This window comes from Triticum urartu, chromosome 3A, assembly GCF_056163025.1.
Source record: "Triticum urartu cultivar PI428250 chromosome 3A, HENAU_Tu73, whole genome shotgun sequence".
Lineage (NCBI taxonomy): Eukaryota > Viridiplantae > Streptophyta > Magnoliopsida > Poales > Poaceae > Triticum > Triticum urartu.
In genome coordinates this window covers 661,837,882-661,855,911 of record NC_141875.1, presented here as the reverse complement: position 1 = coordinate 661,855,911, position 18,030 = coordinate 661,837,882, and the positions used below count along the sequence as shown (strand labels likewise).

Here is an 18,030-nt window from a genome sequence, read left to right as displayed (position 1 = left end):
GACCAGAAAGGATAACTTTGAGGTGGTTTTGTACCCTACAATAATCTCTTCGTTTGTTCTCCGCTATGAGTGACTTTGGAGTGATTCTTTGTTGCATGTTGAGGGATAGTTATATGATCCAATTATGTTATTATTGTTGAGAGAACTTGCACTAGTGAAAGTATGAACCCTAGGCCTTGTTTCAACACATTGCAATACCATTTATGCTCACTTTGATCATTAGTTACCTTGCTGTTTTTATATTTTCAGATTACAAAAACCTATATCTACCGTCCATATTGCACTTGTATCACCATCTCTTCGCCGAACTAGTGCACCTATACAATTTACCATTGTATTGGGTGTGTTGGGGACACAAGAGACTCTTTGCTATTTGGTTGCAGGGTTGCTTGAGAGAGACCATCTTCATCCTACGCCTCCCATGGATTGGTAAACCTTAGGTCATCCACTTGAGGGAAATTTGCTACTGTCCTACAAACCTCTGCACTTGGAGGCCCAACAATGTCTACAAGAAGAAGGTTGTGTAGTAGACATCAAGGTGCAGCAAGGTGGCCCAATCCTTTTTGTAGCAAAGGACAAGCCTGGACAAACTCTTATATAAAGGAAAGCGCTCCCGAGGACACATGGGAATTATCGTCAAGCTAGTTTTCATCATGCTCATATGATTCACATTCGGTACTTTGATAATTTGATATGTGGGTGGACTGGTGCTTGGGTACTGCCCTTCCTTGGAAAAGCATCCCACTTATCATTAACCCCTCTCACAAGCATCCGCAACTATGAAAGAAGAATTAAGGTAAACCTAACCATAGCATGCAACATATGGATCCAAATCAGCCCCTTACGAAGCAACGCATAAACTAGGGTTTAAGCTTCTGTCACTCTAGCAACCCATCATCTAATTATTACTTCCCAATGCCTTCCCCTAGGCCCAAACAATGGTGAAGTGTCATGTAGTCGACGTTCACATAACACCACTAGAGGAAAGACAACATACATCTCATCAAAATATCAAACGCATACCAAATTGACATGACTACTTATAGCAAGGCTTCTCCCATGTCCTCAGGAACAAACGTAACTACTCACAAATCATATTCATGTTCATAATCAGAGGGGTATTAATATGCATAAAGGATCTGAACATATAATCTTCCACAGAATAAACCAACTAGCATCAACTACAAGGAGTAATCAACACTACTAGCAACCCACAGTTACCAATTTGAGGTTTTGAGACAAAGATCGGATACAAGAGATGAACTAGGGTTTGACAGGAGATGGTGCTTGAGGGAGTCCTGGATTAGGGGGTGTCCGGATGGCTGGACTATACCTTCAGCCGGACTCCTGGACTATGAAGATACAAGATTGAAGACTTCGTCCCGTGTCCGGAAGGGACTTTCCTTGGCATGGAAGGAAAGCTTGGCGATACGGATATGTAGATCTCCTACCATTGTTACCGACTTTGTGTAACCCTCCCCCTCTCCGGTGTCTATACAAAACCGGAGGGTTTTAGTCCGTAGGACAACATACAGAACAACAATCATACCATTGGCTAGCTTCTAGGGTTTAGCCTCTTCGATCTAGTGGTAGATCTACTCTTGTACTACCCATATCATCAATATTAATCAAGCAGGACGTAGGGTTTTACCTCCATCGAGAGGGCCCGAACCTGGGTAAACTTCGTGTCCCTTGCCTCCTGTTACCATCCGGCCTAGACGCACAGTTCGGGACCCCCTACCCGAGATCCTCCGGCTTACAATGAGATTACATATCACTCAAACATAATATTTTTTGAGCACTGGGTCTCTATCAAACGAGCACCCTCAAGAACTTCTTCAAAGTAGTGCTCAGCAGCCTTTCGACCTATGGCCGAATCCCGCGCTGCAACAGTGGTAGCATCCATCTCCGCCAAGTATGCTTTAACACGGGCAAAGGCCATCCGTGCGCCCTCTATGCACGCCGACCTCTTCATCGCATTAATGCGCGACACCACGTCAAGGAACTGCTGCACCAAGCTGAAATAGCTGTTCGGTTTTGACCTTTCCGGCCATAGCTGATCCACAACAGGCCTCATGGAGAGTCCAGACAACCTATTTAGTTTGTCCCATTCGGCTAATTGGTCAGTCAATGAAAGTGGACACTCGGGAGAATGGAATTTTCCCCAAAACAGCTGGTCTACTTCACGGTCCGTCTGACCCTGGAAATACTTGGCCGCATCGGCAGCGCTCGCCGCCAAATCCATATACACATCCTCCGAACTCCACAGCCGATCCAGAGGGGCATACGGTGGATCTCCAAACTTCCTCCGCAACATAAAGGATTTCCCAGCTACAATATCCCCGGCTTCCCGTAGCTCCTCCTTCTTTGCCCTCATAGCAGAGCGGAGGTCCTTTCTCGTCGCAGCAGCCTTCTCAAGGTCCGATGCCTTCTCTTGGTTTTAATTTTCAAGAACCCGGCAACAGTCGGCGGCGGCTTTTAATTCTATGGCCATCTTGGCCATCTTGTCTCGGTTCTCACCATGCGCGGCCTTCTCGGCTTGCAACTCTTCGGCCGCCTTCAAAGCAGCCGCATTACCCAAACTCGCTTGTTCCTTGGCTCGGGCAAGTTCTGCCCGCAAGGCTTCAACAGTGGCAGCTCCATCTGCAGTCACAACATATTAAAGATACTGGCATCATGCTGCTCTTCCTATGTGGCCTTTACCAGATAATGACACTTACCCTGTGCCTCGTCAAGCCTTTTGTTAACAAGCTCGATGTCCGCGTCTGCCGCATCCAACTGCCATTCTAAATGGGCAAATTCGCTAGTCCGGCTAGCCACCGGAGCTTCCATCACCTGCACATAGAGGCAGTATGGTTATTACCTGGGAATATGATCCTCTGTTCATCGTCGTTTTCGACGAAAACCAGAGTCTCAGGGGCTACTGTCTACACAGGGCACACCTAGCATGTGTAGGACTATCATACATTCTTTTACGTACCTCAAAGCCTGTCAGTAGACTCATAAAAGCTTCATGCAATCCGCTTTCGGCGGACGATATTCTCTCCATCACCGTATTCATCAGCACACGGTGTTCATCTGAGATGGCCGCTCGCCCCACCAACTCCCTCAGAACATCCGATCGCACACTAGACGGTGCCGGACTCTTTTGTCTGCTCTCTTCGGGAGCCGGACACTGGGAGCTTCGGGGTTCAATGGGATTATCTTCTAGCCTCACTGGACTCGGAGAGGCCCTCCGCGACGACACTTCAGGGTCGCCCGCTTCTGGAGCGGAGGAGTCCGGAGGAGGCGTTTCGCTCTCCATCATCTCTGGAAGAAGATCCCCCAAAGACGAGCTCATTTGAGAGGGGCTAAGGCCCGAACTGCAAAAATATATGCGGTGGTTATCTTCTCAGAAGAAAAAGATGGCATATCTGTACTATTAAAGTATTTCGGGTCACTTACAACTCGCGGGAGAATTGATCCCCCCGCGGACTTTGTGCGGCAACGGCGCCCCCCAAGGTAGGACCCTCTGTGGGAGACTTCTTCTCCCGTTTGGAAGCTTCGGCTTCCGAATCCCCGGGCGCAGTCTTTTTCCTCTTCTGGTCGTCTTCCTTCAGGGAGACGCTCGCTCCCTCGGCTAGAATGGGCAGCGTTGGGGGCCGCGTCCGCCCGCATTATCCTCCACAGTATCTTCCTTCAAGGGCTCCGGGCAAGGTGCGGTCTGGAGCATCTTTTCCAATACCGGATTTTCCAAGCCCTCAGGGAGGGGGGCCGAACACCGAATCAACTTCGCCTTTGTTAGCCAGTCCTGGTCAAAAAGCGAACTCTCAGAAATAACTTCGTAACAAAGGAGAGATAGTATGTTCGGCCGGAAGATGCCTTACCTGTTCGGCGGCGCGGTTACTACTCAGGCCCACGTCCTCGGTGATTTCCGGAAACTCCACCTGAGGTCCGAAGAATGACTTGTACATCTCCTCGTGCGTCAGGCCGAGAAAATTTTGAATGACACGCGGTCCCTCGGGATTGAACTCCCATAGGCGAAGAGGCCGGCGTTTGCAAGGCTGGACTTGACGAACCAACATAACTTGTATTACCGCAACCAAACTGAAATCTCCATTGAAGAGATCTCGAATGCGGCTTTGCAGTATAGGCACATCCTTGGCTGGACCCCAGCTCAGACCTCTGCTGATCCATGACATCAGTTGTGGTGGAGGGCCCGAGCGGAAAACAGGGGCGGCCGCCCACTTGGCACTTCGAGGAGCCGTGATGTAGAACCACTCCTGTTGCCACAATTCAGACACCTCTGGGATGGAACCTTTGGGGCACGGAGCTCCCGTCATCTTGCGTATTGAGGCACCTCCACACGCTGCATGTTGCCCCTTGATCATCTTTGGCTTCACTTCAAAGGTCTTGAGACATATGCCAAAGTGAGGGGTAACCCGGAGGAAGGCCTCGCACACGACAATAAATGTCGTGATATAAAGAAAGGAGTCCGGAGCTAGATCATGGAAGTCTAGCCCGTAGTAAAACATCAAACCCCTGACAAAATGATCCAGAGCAAGGCCTAGACCTCGGAGGAAGTGGGAGACGAACACGACATTCTTGTTGGGTTCGAGGGTGGGGACGGCCTGCCCTCGGGGAGGCAGCCAATGCAAAATCTCGGCGGTCAGATATCTGGCCTCCCTCAACTTTTTGATGTCTTCTTCCGTGACGGGGGAAGGCACCCATCGGCCTTGAAGGCTAGATCCGAACATGACTGAAGGTTCGGAGCACCTGACCTGAACTTTGGGCGCTTGAGCTTGAGGTGGGGGAAGGATTCGATTGAGCACGGGAGGGAAAAATAAAAGCCTTGTCCCTTTATAAAGAGGGTGAATATCAAGCGTCCTCTCCGTGTCCGTTTGGACTTGCCTATAATCTAGGAGTCCTAGAAGCGGTTGGGTTACCCACGCCCGTATTGATGAGAATCCGGAATAAGGGGACACGATCTCTGCTTTAACAAGACGTGCCAAGGAAACCGCCTCGCATGACGCGCTGAGGTGGGATAATGAAACGACTCGGATAAAGGCTTGGCCGTGGTGTGTCACACTACGGAATACGTCAGCAGATTAGATTTGTGTAAATATTATTATCTCTATGGCAATATGTGGAAACTTATTTTGCAGAGCCGGACACTATCGTTGTGTTCAAAATCTTCTATGAAGTACTTGGAGGAGGAACCCGCCTTGCAATGCCGAAGACAATCTGCGTGCCGGACTCATCGTCATTGAAGCCTGGTTCAGGGGCTACTGAGGGAGTCCTGGATTAGGGGGTGTCTAGATGGCCGGACTATACCTTCAGCCGGACTCCTGGACTATGAAGATACATGATTGAAGACTTCGTCCCGTGTCCGGAAGGGACTTTCCTTGGCGTGGAAGGCAAGCTTGGCGATACGGATATGTAGATCTCCTACCATTGTAACCGACTTTGTGTAACCCTAACCCTCTCCGGTGTCTATATAAACCGGAGAGTTTTAGTCCGTAGGACAACATACGGAACAACAATCATACCATAGGCTAGCTTCTAGGGTTTAGCCTCTTCGATCTCGTGGTAGATCTACTCTTGTACTACCCATATCATCAATATTAATCAAGCAGGACGTAGGGTTTTACCTCCATCGAGAGGGCCCAAACCTGGGTAAACTTCATGTCCCTTGCCTCCTGTTACCATCCGGCCTAGACGCACAGTTCGGGACCCCCTACCCGAGATCCTCCGGCTTACAATGAGATTACATATCACTCAAACATAATATTTTTTGAGCACTGGGTCTCTATCAAACGAGCACCCTCAAGAACTTCTTCAAAGTAGTGCTCAGCAGCCTTTCGACCTATGGCCGAATCCCGCGCTGCAACAGTGGTAGCATCCATCTCCGCCCAGTATGCTTTAACACGGGCAAAGGCCATCCGTGCGCCCTCTATGCACGCCAACCTCTTCATCGCATTAATGTGCGGCACCATGTCAAGGAACTGCTGCACCAAGCTGAAATAGCTGTTCGGTTTTGACCTTTCCGGCCATAGCTGATCCACAACAGACCTCATGGAGAGTCCGGACAAGCTATTTAGTTCGTCCCATTCGGCTAATTGGTCAGTCAATGAAAGTGGACGCTCGGGAGAATGGAATTGTCCCCAAAACAGCTGGTCTACTTCACGGTCCGTCTGACCCTGGAAATACTTGGCCGCATCGGCAGCGCTCGCCGCCAAATCCATATATACATCCTCCGAACTCCACAGCCGATCCAGAGGGGCATACCGTGGATCTCCAAACTCTTGATCTTAGCAAGATAACCAAGCCCTTGACTCAAAACTAATCTTTATTATATATAGCTCACGGAGTCACTTACATAGATAAGGATCAACACAAAACTCAAAGCTAGATCATACTAAACTTTATTCTACTAGATCAAGATATAACCAAAAGGATCGAACTAAGAAAAAGGGTAAAGATAGAAGTGTGATGGTGATACGATACCGGGGCAGCTTGGCAGTTGCCAAGAGGAGTGCCCATACCCGATACTCAGTTCTTCTTTGGTGGTGGTGATGATGAAGTTGTTGATGAAGTCGTGTCACACATCGAGCGTAGGATATTCTCAAATTTGCGAATAATGCCCTTGAGTGTGGTGATGTATTCTTCCAACAATATATTTTCATGAGTGAGATACTTGTTTTGCACCCAAACTATTTAAATCATCTTGAAAGCTTCTATTTTAGTAGGAGTAAGATGGTTATTGTCGTGTGTTTGTCACGGCAGATGTCCTTGTGAAAGGACTTAGTCGTGGAGCCATCGCAACGGGTTAACTTAAAGGGGTTAAACAGGACAAGGGGACACAGAGAGTTTATACTAGTTCGGCCCCTTCGATGAAGGTAAAAGCCTATGTCTAGTTGTCATTGGTATTGCTTGGGTTTCGAAGGCCAGGGAGCGAATCCGCTTTGTCTGGCTCTCGGGTTGTTATCTGTCCCTTGAACCGCCGCCGGGTCGTCCCCTTATATACATGGGTGGCACCCGTCGGTTTACAGAGTCCCAAAGCCGGATCATAAACATTTCCGGTTCGGTCTCTACACTTCCTATCTTACAAAGCAAGTTACATGATTAAGCCGGTTTACATCTACAGGCCTTAACTCACTTCTGGGCCTTGGGCCTTCGTAAAGCGCCATCATCTTCACATCTTCATGGGCTTCTAATCTTCATAAAGTTAATCCGGCTACTCCAGGCCGGTTTACGCCCAGTAGTAATATCCCCAACATTAGGCCCCAGATTGATTTGAACCGGTTCATGTCAATCTCCATCACTTAGAAAAAAATCCTCTTTTACATTTTCACCTTGATCTTGTAAACCGCCGTGACGTCATGCTCCAGGTCTTTAACAAACCGCCCTGACGTCATCTGTTCATTAAAGCTGAGGATTGCCTTCATTAACGCATATCCAGTCATCGAAGCGACACCATTATTACTTGTCCATTTTTTGAGCTCCTCAATTCCCGCACTTGTCGTTGTATCGTTTCGCCTTATAAATAGGGGCAGGGGACCCTTTTTATTTTCTTTCCTGCTACCCCTTCGTCCCTTCTGCTTCTTCCTCGCGAGGTCTCTGCTCCTGAGTGCCGCCGCCGTCGACAAGCCTCGCCTCTGCCTCGTCGTCGGCTGCTGCATCACCCTGATCGAACCAGAAAACTGCGGCATCTCTCCGCCGTTCCTGTGATACTGGTAACCCATTTTCCTTCCACCCTAGATCTTGTTTTTAGGGTTTCACTGCTCGTTGGAGTTCATCGAAAAACTCAGTGTTGTTATTCTCTTTTCTTCTCTGTAGCATCCCAGGCTAGGTTGGATCTGTTATCCTTGCGCGATCGTAGCCATAATCATATTCTCCTCATTAGACTCTCTCTTTATACGAAGAACAACTTATCTGAATCTGCTGAACTGTCTAAATATCTGAAGCTTGAACCTGAATATATTCCAGTTTCTGTCATACCTTAGATCCGAAACTTTCATATAACTCTGTGAAATCTGTTTCCCCTTACTTTGGTATTTTTGGATCTGTACTCCTCACACCAATATAGGCGGTTTAAATTTGTATAGGCAATCTATACCATTAGCCCTCTGATAAACCGGAGGAGCCTTTTACCTCCATAGTTATACTTCGGTTTAACAGTGTCTGGGTACCCCTGTTCTGGTATTGCCTTTTTACCCATTATTGCATTGGCCTCCGGTTTATGCAATTTCACATATTAGTATATCTTTTACTCCATTGCATCTTGTATATCATCATGAATGATTTATAAACCGGCTTTTCGTTTCCAGCTTGTTTGTTTCGCAATGGCCAAACAATTTACTGCTTGCAACTGGGCTCGTTCCCGGGTCACCGAGGAACAATTGAATGATATGGTCAGCATCGGCTCCTTGCCTAAGAAAACTAAAATTAAATGGCGAGTTCTAGGAGCAGAAAATCCTCCTACCCCAAGGCAAGGTGAGGTGGTGGTCTTTGTTGACCACATAAGCCGTGGCTTCAAACCGCCAGGGTCAAAGTTTTACCAAGATGTGCTTTCCAATTTCCAACTACATCCTCAAGACATCGGGCCCAACTCAGTATCCAATCTATGCAGCTTCCAGGTCTTCCGTGAAGTGTACCTACAGGAAGAACCAACTGCGGAGCTGTTCCGGGACTTTCTCCACTTAAACCAGCGCACAGAATTTGTAAATGGCCCCAACACTGAACTTGGTGGTGTCTCAATTCAGAAGCGGAAAGAAGTTGAATTCCCTCATGCCAAACTGCACAGCCACCCAAAAGAATGGAACCAGACTTGGTTTTACTGCAGAGACACTTCTCCTGAAGATGAAAATCCCCTCCCAGGCTTTCATGATCACCAGCTTTCCAACACCCATCCGATGCCGCAACGCTTAAGTTACACAGAAAGGGCGAAATATGCCCCTCAACTCGCCAAACTCCGGGCTTTTATGGCCAACGGTTTAACAGGTGTTGATTTCGTACGCTGTTGGATATCTTGGAGCATATTGCCGCTAAGCCGGGGTCACGGTTTAATGTGTGAGTACACCGGTGAGGTTGAAGACCCTCAACGCCATTGCAACATTCAAGTGACTGATGAAGAAGTCACTGAAGGTGTAAAGAAGATTTTGAATGAATCGGAACTAGTCTGTAGTCAAACCGGCTTGAATCCCTTCTATACCAAGATCAAACCGCCTGCTGTAAGCACTATACCTCCTTTTCAACCTTGACATCTTTAATTTGTGCAACTTGTAATCCTTCTTCTGTGTATGTATGTACATGGTGATGATCCCCTTTGGAAACGGAAAACCGTAGAAAAAGCAGTAATGCCAACCGGGGATAAAGCGGTTAAACCATCTCGCCGCAAAACTAAAGCCATCAAACGAACGTCAAAACGGAAAACAGCTGACCGGATCACCATGGAACTTGATGATGATACTGATGATCCGAAAGTTGAGGTAGAACTTAACTCACTTGGCTCCCTTTTCATGCATCTCATTAACAATGATCTTCCTCAGGAGGACGCAGAAGGCAGCCAAGCTGATGATGTAGAGGTCATTACCCTTTCCTCCAGTTCAGACTCTAAGCCAACACAAAAAACCCGTCAAGCAGTCCGAAAAGTAAGCTTTTCTCATCCTCTTGCTCATTTGGATCCAACATTTATTTTGAAGACTCAGCAGCATGAAGCTTGCCGGACAACCCGACACAGTGGCCAACAGGTTACTTCAACTGGTTTACCTGACACCCCGGTTCGGAAACGCCGGTCTGAGGTCTCTCCTACTCCTGACAATTCTTACCCCAAAGCAGGTTATTTCAGACAACCTCTTAACCCGTCCGATTCAAATTATCAGGTGACACCTCCCTCATCCTCTGGTGAATCGACAACAACTCAACTCCCCCCTCTGAAAACTGTGGCTGGGTAAGCTTTGTAATCTTTCATCTCAATGTGTTGTAAATCTGGAATAAAATGTTAACCCTCCTTTTAATTTGGTCTACAGAGCCAAAGCCAGACCCAGCAAGAAAGCTCGGGTCAACAATCCGCCCGAAGACCTAGCCACTGTTGGAGAAGAACCAAGAGGTGATCCGGACCAGACTTGTGAACCGGATGTTTTCTAGTTGAGCCTCTTTTTATTGCAGGCTTGGGAATTGCAATGCAATTTAGCTCGATTTCTAGTCGAGCCTTTTTTTATTGCGGGAATTCTTTGTGAAATCTGGATCGGGGCATTCATGGCTCTGCATTGGAGTAGTTCTCCTACGTGGATCTGATCCAAAATGGACATGGCGCTGGAGAGAAGGCAGCGGCGGCGGTGCCGTAAGCACGTCGTACGTCGTGCGTTATCTCCTCGACCAAGCTACGAATCGTCCTCGGTCCAATATGGGCTGGCAACTAAAATATATATATGGGCCGTCCATCCCGGTTTCCTTTCACGTACGTCCTCAGCGTTTAGTTTTTTGTTTCCTTTGCACATGGGCCGGCCGTCCCGATTTCCTTTGCACGTACGTCCACAGCCTTTTGTTTCTATGCACGTACATCATACGTTCCTCAAACCGAACCAAACGACAAAATAGCATACGTAAAAATCATCAGAAAACATGACGAAACAAAACAGAACCAAACCAAGAATACATATTCCCTTTAATAGTAGGTATAGATATGATCTCTTTATTTCTTTTTATTCTCTCTTTTATTCCCTTAAGATCATAGCAAGATAGCAAAACCCTGGACTCAAGAATGATCTTTATTATATATATAGCTCACGGACTCGATTACATAGAAGGATCATAAAGCAAAACTCAAAACTAGATCATACAAAACTTTATTCTACTAGATCAAGATATTACCAAAAGGATCGAACTAAGAAAAACGGTAAAGATAGAAGTGTGATGGTGATACGATACCGGGGCACTCCCCCAAGCTTGGCAATTGCCAAGGGGAGTGCCCATACCCGATACTCAGTTCTCCTTTGGTGGTAGTGATGATGGAGTTGTTGATGATGTAGGCTTGTCATCCATCTTCCAAGGCATAGGCTCACCATCATAGAAGGATGATCGAGTCTCCGGGATCCTTAAATCTGCAGCCAAACTCATCCTCTTGAATCTATATTCATACTCATAGTTTTGGTTTTGCAGGTCATAAATCTAGGCTTGGAGGTGCTCGATTTTCTCGTGAAGCTTGAAGATGGTCTCCCCAATGTTCTTGGCATTTAGCTTGTGGTTGTTGGTGAACTCCACGATCATCATGTGGTTCGTGTCAAGTCCACGTTCCACCATCCCCTGGCACTTGAAAACTTGTTGCTCCATTAATTGCTTCGAGTCTTGTCTCCATGCTTCCGGTCCTCCTTGGTCCCTCAACATCGCGGATGTGCAGCACCCCCTCACGCAACTCGATGGTTTGAGGGTGTTGCAGCACCTCCTTGAGGTAGGGGTTGATGACCCTCTCGAAAAACTTGTCCTTGGGGGCGCTTGAAGACGTCATGGTGATCTAGATCTGTTAGAAAAATAGCTCAAAACAAAAGCAGAAGATATTTGCGTGGTACGGTGGTCAAAACCTTCGGGAGATTATATAATGAATGTTTACCGACCAAAAGAGGTTCCGTGCAAGAAAACGGAGTTCAGAGGGCACACGAGGTGCCCACGAGGCAAGGGGGCGCGCCCTCCACCCTCATGGACGCCTCGTGTCCTTCCCGGACTGCTTCTTATTTTCCTATTTTCTTAAATATTCCAAAATGGAGAAAAGTTGCTATTAGAACTGTTTTGGAGTCGGTTTACTTACCGTACCACATACCTATTCCTTTTCAGAGTCTGAAACGTTCTGGAAAGTGTCCCTTATATACTCCTCCGGGGTTACGGTGTCAATAACATTAGTTTCAACATTTATGGGATTGCCTGAGATATAATGTTTGATTCTTTGACCGTTCACCACCCTCGGATTTGTGCCTTCGAAGTTGTTGGTTTTTATGGCACCGAACGATAGACCTCCTCGATAACGTAAGGACCTTCCCATTTAGAGAGGAGTTTTCCTGTAAAAAATCTTAAACAAGAGTTGTATAACAGAACATAATCACCTACATTAAACTCACATTTTGTATCCTTTTATCATGCCATCTTTTAACCTTTTCTTTAAACAGTTTGGCATTTTCATAGGCCTGGGTTCTCCACTCATCAAGTGAGCTAATGTCAAATAGTCTCTTCTCACCGCCAAGTTTGAAATCATAGTTGAGCTCTTTAATGGCCCAATATGCCTTATGTTCTAGTTCGAGAGGTAAGTGACATGCTTTTCCATAAACCATTTTATACAGAGACATACCCATAGGATTTTTATATGCAGTTCTATAGGCCCATAATGCATCATCAAGTTTCTTGGACCAATTCTTTCTAGATCTATTAACAGTCTTTTGCAAAATTAATTTAAGCTCTCTATTACTCAGTTCTACTTGACCACTAGGCTGCGGGTGATATGAGACGCAATTCTATGATTAACATCATACTTAGCAAGCATCTTACGAAAAGCACCATGAATAAAATGTGAACCGCCATCAGTCATTAAGTATCTAGGGACTCCAAACCTTAGAAAAATAACTTCTTTAAGCATCTTAATAGAGGTGTTATGATCAGCACTACTAGTTGGAATAGCTTCTACCCACTTAGTAACGTAATCAACAGCAACTAAAAAATGTGTATACCCATTAGAGGAAGGAAGCGGTCCCATATAATCAAAGCCCCAAACATCAAATGGTTCAATAACAAGTGAATAGTTCATAGGCATTTCTTGATGTCTACTAATATTACCAATTCTTTGACATTCATCACAAGACAAGACAAACTTACGGGCATGCTTGAAAAGAGTAGGCCAATAAAAACCGGATTGCAATACCTTATGTGCAGTTCTATCTCGAGCATGGTGTCCTCCATAAGCCTCGGAGTGACACTTGCATAGGATCTGTTCCTGTTCATGTTTAGGTACACAACATCTAATAACACCATCTACTCCTTCTATATAAAGGTGTGGGTCATCCTAGAAGTAATGTCTTAAGTGATAGAATTTTTTTTCTTTTGCTGGTGGTATAAATTTAGCAACAATGTTAGCATAATCAGCATACCATGGAGAAGTATGAGAAGCATTTATGACAACTAATTGTTCATGAGGAAAGCTATCATCAGTAGGTAGTGGGTCATCAAGAACATTCTCTAACCTAGATAAGTTGTCTGCAACGGGGTTCTCAGCTCCCTTTCTATAAATAATATGCAAATCAAATTCTTGTAGTAGGAGAACCCATCTAATAAGTCTAGGTTTAGCATCTTTCTTTTCCATAATATATTTAATAGCAGCATGATCAGTGTGAACAGTTACTTTAGAATCAACAATATAAGGTTTGAACTTATCACAAGCAAATACAACTCCCGAAAATTCCTTTTCAGTAGTAGCATAATTTCTCTGGGCATTGTCTAGAGTTTTACTAGCATATTGGATAACATTTAATTTCTTATCAACTCTCTGTCCTAGAACAGCACCTACAGCATAATCACTAGCATCACACATAATTTCAAAGGGTAAATTCCAATCAGGAGGCTGAATAATAGGTCAAATCAAGGCTTTCTTAAGTATTTCAAATGATTCTACACAATCATCATCAAAGACAAAAGGAACATCTTTTTGTAAAAGATTAGTCAGAGGCCTAGAAATTTTTGCGAAGTCTTTAATGAACCTCCTATAAAAACCTGCATGACCAAAGAAACTTCTTATACCTTTAATATCCTTAGGACACGACATATTTTCAATAGCATCAAATTTAGCTTTATCAACTTCAATACCTCTTTCAGAAACTTTATGCCCCAAGACAATACTTTCATTAACTATAAAGTGGCACTTCTCCCAATTCCAGACAAGATTAGTTTCTTCACATCTCTGCAAAACTCGATCAAGGTTGCTTAAGAAATCATCAAAAGAAGTTCCATATACGAAAAAAAACATACATGAAAACCTCAACAATCTTCTCACAAAGTCAGAGAATATAGCAGTCATACATCTTTGAAAGGTAGCAGGTGCATTACATAAACCAAAAGGCATACGTCTATAAGCAAAGGTACCGAAAGGGCAAGTAAAAGTGGTCTTTTCCCGATCCTCTTTTGACACAGGTATTTGAGAGAAACCAGAATAACCATCTAGAAAGCAAAAATGTGTATGTCTGGATAATGTTTCTAGCATTTGATCAATAAAAGGTAAAGGGTAATGTTCTTTTCTAGTAGATTTATTCAATTTGCGGAAATCAATTACCATTCTATAACCCGTAACAATTCTCTGTGGGATCAATTTATCTTTATCATTAGGAACGACAGTAATACCTCCCTTCTTAGGGACACAATGGAAAGGACTTACCCACTGACTGTCAGCAACGGGATAAATTATACCTGCCTCCAGAAGCTTTAATATTTCATTTTTACCACTTCTTTCATCTTAGGATTTAACCGTCATTGGTGATCAACAACCGGTTTAGCGTCTTTCTCCAATTTTATTTTGTGCTGGCATAGAGTGGGACTAATGCCCTTAAGATCATCAAGAGTATATCCAATAGCAGCACAGTGCTTCTTCAGAGTTTTCAACAATCTCTCTTCTTCCTGCTCTTCATCGAGTTCCCAATCTTCAAAGTTGCATTTAATTCTTTCCAATAAATCCCATCTAAATTCAATAGTCTTCATCATAAAAGAACTAGTACAAGAAGTATCGAGCATGGCGCGATTATTGAGAGAAAGTCGAGCATAAATTTTTTGAATAATAATTTATCTTGAGAGCTCATGATTGGGGCATGAATATAACATTGACTTAAGTCTCCCCAAGCTTGAGCGATACTTTCTCCTTCGCAAGGCCAAAAATTATATATATAATTACGATCACGATGAACTAGATGCATAGGATAAAACTTCTGATGAAATTCCAATTTCAATCGGTTGTAGTTCCATGATCCAATATCATCGCATAGCCTAAACCATGTCAATGCCTTTATCTTCAAAGATAAAGGGAAGACCTTCTTCTTGCTAACATCCTCGGGCATACCTGCAAGCTTAAATAATCCACAAACTTCATCCATATAGATTAGGTGCAAATCGGGATGTAATGTTCCATCTCCTGTAAAAGGATTAGCTAGCAATTTCTCTATCATATCTGAAAGAATTTCAAAGTAAACATTTTCAGTAGGTTCAGTAGGTTGAGGAGCAAATATTTTCTCTACTAGTCGGGGCGAAGATACCCCGAACAAGCCCCTCAAAGGATTGTTTTCCATAGTAACAAGTGACAGTAAATTTCAGCACACTATATAAATTTTCCTTACCAAATTCCACTTACCAAAGGCGCTTCACGCCCCGGCAACAGCACCAGAAAAGAGTCTTGATGAGCCACAAGTACAGGGGATCTATCATAGTCCTTTCAATAAGTAAGAGTGTCGAACCCAACGAGGAGCAGAAGGAAATGACAAGCGGTTTTCTGTAAGGTATTCTCTGCAAGCACTGAAATTATCGGTAACAGATAGTTTTGTGATAAGGTAATTCGTAATGGGTAACAAGTAACAAAAGTAAACAAGGTGCAGAAAGGTGGCCCAATACTTTTTGTAGCAAAGGACAAGCCTGGACAAACTCTTATATAAAGGAAAGCGCTCCCGAGGACACATGGTAATTATCGTCAAGCTAGTTTTCATCATGCTCATATGAGTCGCGTTCGTTACTTTGATAATTTGATATGTGGGTGGACTGGTGCTTGGGTACTGCCCTTCCTTGGACAAGCATCCCACTTATGATTAACCCCTCTTGCAAGCATCCGCAACTACAAAAGAAGTATTAAGGTAAACCTAACCATAGCATGAAACATGTGGATCCAAATCAGCCCCTTACGAAGCAACGCATAAACTAGGGTTTAAGCTTCTGTCACTCTAGCAACCCATCATCTACTTATTACTTCCCAATGCCTTCCCCTAGGACCAAACAATGGTGAAGTTTCATGTAGTCGACGTTCACATGACACCACTAGAGGAGAGACAACATACATCTCATCAAAATATCGAACGAATACCAAATTCACATGACTACTTATAGCAAGACCTCTCCCATGTCCTCAGGAACAAACGTAACTACTCACAAATCATATTCATGTTCATAATCAGAGGGGTATTAATATGCATGAAGGATCTGAACATATGATCTTCCACTGGATAAACAAACTAGCATCAACTACAAGGAGTAATCAACACTACTAGCAACCCACAGGTACCAATCTGAGGTTTTGAGACAAAGATCAGATACAAGAGATGAACTAGGGTTTGAGATGAGATGGTGCTGGTGAAGATGTTGATGGAGATTGACCACCTCCTGATGAGAGGATCGATGGTGATGTCGATGGTGATGATTTCCCCCTCCCGGAGGGATGTTTCCCCAGTAGAACAGCTCCGCTAGATCCCTAGATTGGTTCCACCAAGGTTCCACCTCGAGACGGCGGCGCCTCATCCCGAAAGCATCCTCATTCTTTTTTCCAGGGCAGAAGACTTCATATAGCAAAAGATGGGCACCGGAGGCCTGCTAGGGGGCCCACGAGGCAGGGGCGCGCCCAGGGTGGTAGGGCACGCCCCCCACCCCCGTGGATGGTGGGTGGCGCCCTCTGGTGCTTTCGTCGCCCAATATTTTTTATATATTCCAAAACTGACTTTCGTGGAGTTTCAGGACTTTTGGAGTTATGCAGAATAGGTCTCTAATATTTGCTCCTTTTCCAGCCCAGAATTCCAGCTGTCGGCATTCTCCCTCTTCATGTAAACCTTGTAAAATAAGAGAGAAAATGCATAAGTTTTGTGACATAATGTGTAATAACAGCCCATAATGCAATAAATATCGATATAAAAGCATGATGCAAAATGGGCGTATCAAAGATCTTCATCGGTCGTACCGTAATGACAACATACGTTATTCCCTTTGTCCATCGGTATGTTACTTGCCCGAGATTCAATCGTCAGTATCTTCATACCTAGTTCAATCTCATTACCGGCAAGTCTGTTTACTCGTTTGGTAATACATCATCTTGTAACTAACTCATTAGTCACTTTGCTTGCAAGGGTTCTTATGATGTGCATTACCGAGAGGGCCCAGAGATACCTCTCCAATACTCGGAGTGACAAATCCTAATCTCGATCTATGCCAACCCAACAAACACCTTCGGAGATGCATGTAGAGCATATTTATAATCACCCAGTTACGTTGTGACATTTGATAGCACACAAAGCATTCCTCCGGTATCCGGGAGTTGCATAATCTCATAGTCGAAGGAATATGTATTTGACATGAAGAAAGCAATAGCAATAAAACTGAACGATCATTATGCTAAGATAACGGATGGATCTTGTCCATCACATGATTCTCCTAATGATGTGATCCCGTTTATCAAATGACAACACATGTCTATGGTTAGGAAACTTAACCATCTTTGATCAACGAGCAAGTCTAGTAGAGGCTTACTAGGGATACAGTGTTTTGTCTATGTATCAACACACGTATCAAGTTTCTGGTTAATACAACTCTAGCATGAATAATAAACATTTATCATGATATAATCAAATATGAAATAACAACTTTATTATTGCCTCTAGGGTATATTTCCTTCAATATGTTGGTGCGACATGTAATTACCGCGAGGGCGTCGAGTTCAGCCAAAGACGAAGGCTCGCCTAGCGCACCAGAGACTAAGGATGGGCTATTGTGAGCGGGTGCGGGAGCAAGCCCGGTTGCATGAGCAGGTGATGGTGCGGTGGTGTTGTTCACCGAGTTGCTCCCGATGAAAATGGGCATGGGGAAATCATCTACCATCTTGTCTGGATTTTCCTTCGTCCAATTGATGATAGCCGGGATCAAGTTAGTAGCGAAATCATTTCTGCACGCATGTACAGCTGCATCGTCTGCCTCCTATAGCAACTCATTTTTCTCGCCGGCTGCTTTTTCATGTCCTTGGCTGCTTTTTCTCGAACGCAAGCTTCACCTTCTCGTCGA

The 18,030-nt window shown here is 44.7% G+C and overlaps 1 protein-coding gene across 1 annotated transcript in view; it reads right to left on the bottom strand.

Annotated features, from left to right (window-relative positions):
- The window catches only part of LOC147981170 (uncharacterized), a 68,918-nt gene that overhangs the window by 42,387 nt on the left and 8,501 nt on the right, over positions 1 to 18,030 (bottom strand). Inside the window, exon 2 of the mRNA XM_087515886.1 lies at positions 4,077 to 4,276. Within this exon, the coding sequence (XP_087372012.1) occupies positions 4,077 to 4,276 (200 nt within the window). The remainder of the gene's footprint in view (positions 1 to 4,076; positions 4,277 to 18,030) is intronic.